General features: G+C 37.9%; 1 protein-coding gene across 6 annotated transcripts in view; it reads right to left on the bottom strand.

Moving 5' to 3' along the window:
- LOC106868200 (uncharacterized) overlaps positions 1-4,312 on the bottom strand; it is a 137,555-nt gene that overhangs the window by 31,458 nt on the left and 101,785 nt on the right. For all 6 annotated transcript variants that reach the window (XR_008265018.1, XR_008265019.1, XR_008265020.1 and 3 more), the window contains one exon: positions 1,243-1,448. Coding sequence is in view for 1 of the 6 variants with exons in the window: in XM_052971099.1 (XP_052827059.1) it covers positions 1,243-1,448 (206 nt within the window). In the remaining 5 variants the exon portion in view is untranslated. The remainder of the gene's footprint in view (positions 1-1,242; positions 1,449-4,312) is intronic.

Raw genomic sequence — 4,312 nt, 5'->3', positions numbered from 1 at the left:
TATATATATACATATATATATATATATACATATATGTATACATATATACACACACACACACACACACACATATGTCTATTTGGAGTTGTAGTTTCTTTGAATGCTGTGTAGTGAACATTCCAGAATTTAATTGGATGTTCCACATGTTTTAATGTTCAAGTCAAACGAAGGTATCATTGCAACAACAACAATAATGATAACAACAACAATAGGTGCTGGACAAAAATACAATACCTTCTTCACTATTCTCCATCATGCACATCTAGATGACATGGAACCAAAATAACGAAAATATCTGCAAATTCCCTTCATTTTTTTTGCACTAATTCTACCACAGACAGGAAGGAGAACATGCAAATCTTTGGTAAAACATAATTTTGCAGGGAGATATGATACTGGCTGCGCACCACCCAAAGGTCAAAGGGTACCAGATGTAGTGGTACCTGGTTTTTCTTTTGTTGTCTCAGGTAAGGAATTCAGATTGATGCCATATTGTCAAGAATTTGTGATAGACACTATTATTCTGTGACATACCAATCCTGCTTGCTTGTTTTTTCTCTTTGTAATAAATATGTTCTCTTCTCTAGGACAAAATTTGCTCTGCTTAAGCATTTTACTGGAATGTTGCATGCTGGGAGGAGAAGTGAGGGTGCACTCTATGTAATCTACATGTTGCAACAGACAGTAGCAGCTCTGTGAGATGGTACCACTTTGGTGGTCTACTTACGACTGAAAGAAACAGGTGTACATCCATCTATACTAAAGTCTCATTTGGAGCGAGACGGATATTCATGTAAGATGTGATAGCAATACTAGATTCCGATGACCAACTGACATCATCGAATGCTTCTTCATTTAAAGTGAGATCTGAAAGGAGTGGGTTCCGTATGGGAGAATGGTAAGGACTGTGAGACTTATTTGTAGAATGTTTGACCGAAGCCTTTGTCTCTTCTAAAATTCGTTTATTAACATCTGAAGGCTTTACAAACTTTTTTGGAGATTTCTGGTTTTCTTCCAGTTTGCAAGATAAAGCAGCTTTTTCTGCATTTTGTGTCTTGTCTTCTGATGGCTTTTGTTGTTGTTGTTGCTGTTGTTGCTTTTCTTTTTCTTCTTCAATTTTTTTCTGCGCACCCATGATTGACCGCATGGTCAAACTGCTCGGTTGCATGTAACGTGAAGGGACTTCATTCACTGAAAAAAACTGAATGGTTTCACTAACATGGACTGGATTTAAAAACTGACCTGAGGAATTTTTTTCAGATTTCCAGGAATCAAAAAGTTCTTGTAGTTCGGATCTTTGTTTAAAGTCGTCAATGCAGAACTTAGAATCAGAAAAGAAACGTTGCGGAATCCGTGCCTTGACCTCATCGTTTTGGGAAGATCCAAATCCAAGACTTCGAAGGATTTCTTCAGGATTTGCTTCTCTGCTCTGTAAAAGAATGTCAATGCTGGAAATAAAAACAAAAACATTTTTAGTGAGTGACATCATCTTCATTATCATCATCATTTAACATCCGTTTTCCATGCTAGCATGGGTCAGACAGTCCTACTGGGGTCTGGGAAGCCAGGAGGCTGCACCAGGCACCAGTCTGATCTGGCATAAAGAAACAATAATATTATAGTTAACCCAGGATGATAGAAGAGGGGCACAAGTAGTAGGATGACAGAGATGAGTTATATCCCTTATTGTCCAGTTCACATTACCCCTTTAGCCAATGAAAGAAGCATCAATCATGTACTGGAGTTCATTGAACTAACTACACATTTCTCCCATAAATTTATGATCTCCATTCAAAGCTAAAAATCAATAATTGATCTTCATAATATTGGATTCCTTCTAAGAAGTAATATAAGAAGACAGTTTAGTGTCTTTTAATGAAGTCTTCCAGCTGCTTCCAATAATAAATTAGTGTGTGTGTGTGTGACTTTGTAAAGTGTGTATATGAGAGAGAGTGTGAGAGTATGTATAAGTGTATCAGTATGTCTGTATGTGTATGTGTGTGTGCATGACTCTGTAAAATGTGTATATATATGAGAGAGTGTGAGAGTATGTATCATTGTGTGTGTATGCGTGTGGGTGACTTTGTAAAGTGTGTGTATATATGAGAGAGTGTGAGAGTATGTATGAGTAAGTGTATCAGTGTGTTTATGTGTGTGCGTGTGTGTGTGTGTGTGTGTGTGTGTGCATGTTTCTGTATGGCAATGACAGTGAAAAAATATGTAAATACTCATTAATTGTTATGGCAACAAGTGTGAATATTTGCAATTATGTCTGTGTGCCTGCAAGTGTATATTTGTGTGTGTGTGTGTGTGTGTGTGTGTGTGTGTGTGTAATAGAGAGTAAATATGAGAAACATCCAGTCCATACACAGAGACACACACTGCAGCAGCTGTTAACTACAACGCACATCACACATCATAGTCATTTGGATGACACTGAAATATTGATTTCAAATTCTGGCACAAGGCCAGCAATTGTAAAGGAGGGGGGGAGTTAACAACACTGACCCTAGTACGTGACTGGTACTTATCTCATCAATGAGACGATGAAAGGCAAAGTTGACCTTCATGGAATTTGAACTCAGAACGTAAAGGTTGACAAAAATGCTGCCAAGCATTTTACCTGGCAGGCTAATGATTTTGCCAGCTCACCGCCTTAATAATAATAATGATGATGATGATGATGATGATGATGATGATGATGATGATGATGATGATGATAATAATGGTTTCAAATTTTTGCACAAGGTCAGCAATTTCGGGGAGGGGGTAAGTTGATGACACTGACCCCCAGTGCTCAACTCATTTATTTTATTGACCCCCCCCACCCAGGATGGGAGGCAAAATCAATGGTGGCAGAATTTGATCTCAGAATGTAAAGACAGACGAAATGCCTCCAAGCATTTGCTCACTGCCCAACAATTGCACTTAAATATTTATTTCTTTATTGCCCACAGGGGGCTAAACATAGAGGGGACAAACAAGGACAGACAAAAGGATTAAGTCAATTACATCGACCCCAGTACTTATTTAATCAACCCTGAAAGGATGAAAGGCAAAGTCGACCTTGGCAGGATTTGAACTCAGAACGTAACGGTAGATGAAATACCGCTAAGCATTACACCTGGTGTGCTAATGATTCTGCCAGCTCACCGGCTTTAAATTGCACTTCATGGATGTATCTGGAAGTAGTTAACAAGTCTTGCTTTTTGACCAATGTTACTGGCCACTCTCAAATTCCTCACATCTCTCTTTTCCTCATGCCAGGTGTACTTGGTATCACCATCATCATTATCATTTAATGTCCACCTTCCATGCTGGCATGGGTAGGACAGTTTGACAGGAGCCAGCCAGCCAGGCAGCAGCAGCCTGCACCAAACTTTTGTTTCTGTTTCAGCAAGCTTTTACAGCTGGATGCTCTTCCTATCACCAACCACCCCAACAGAGTGGTTTACCATTATTTTGTTCTATTTTTAAAAATGTCGATATAATATGTTTTTTCATTGTTTGCATGGCAAAGTTTCTTACAGCAAATTTTCCAGACATGTACTCTGGTTAAGATGGAACCAGTGCAGGTTAGTTCTGATGGGAGAGTACGGATGTGGAGCAATACTATAAGATGCAATACTCCAGTACCAAGAATATTAACCTCTAAATAAATTTTCAGCATTTTAAACAGGGTGAAGGTGGAATGTCTACAGCTTCTTGGTATGACTTCTATAAGCAGGCCACATGTCACCGACAGCAGACAGTAATATTGGCAACACACACACACAAGAGCAATAAATCATATTATAATAAGTAGCAATAAAATTATTGAAAAATAAAGAACAGCAAATCAGGGACAAATGAAACCTATGTCATAGGCATAGCTGTAGATAAGATATTGGCTTAAAAGTTTGCTTCCCAACCACAAAGTTTTGGGGTCAGTTCCACTGCATGGTACATTGGGCAAGTGTCTTCTACTATAGTTCTGAGCCAACCAAAGCCTTGTGAGTGGATTTGGCAGGTGGAAATTGAAAGAAGTCCTTCATATGTGTTTGTGTGTGTGATTTAATATTATGTGGGTAATAACCTTATAGCATGCTTTACAACGCTCCTCCTCAGATATTGGCTACCATATGCTATCATATCATACAGAAGGAATTCTCCTTTTACTGAATATACATGTGGAAATCTGTTAATATCAACAGAATTCATCCCCAAAAATTATAATACAAGAAGAGGGAATATATATAATTACATACATACATACATACATACATACATACATATATATATATATATATATATATATATATATATATATATA

The sequence above is a fragment of the Octopus bimaculoides genome, chromosome 10 (assembly GCF_001194135.2).
Source record: "Octopus bimaculoides isolate UCB-OBI-ISO-001 chromosome 10, ASM119413v2, whole genome shotgun sequence".
Lineage (NCBI taxonomy): Eukaryota > Metazoa > Mollusca > Cephalopoda > Octopoda > Octopodidae > Octopus > Octopus bimaculoides.
Note: the sequence above shows the minus strand (reverse complement) of the source record. Positions and strands in the feature narration are given on the sequence as shown.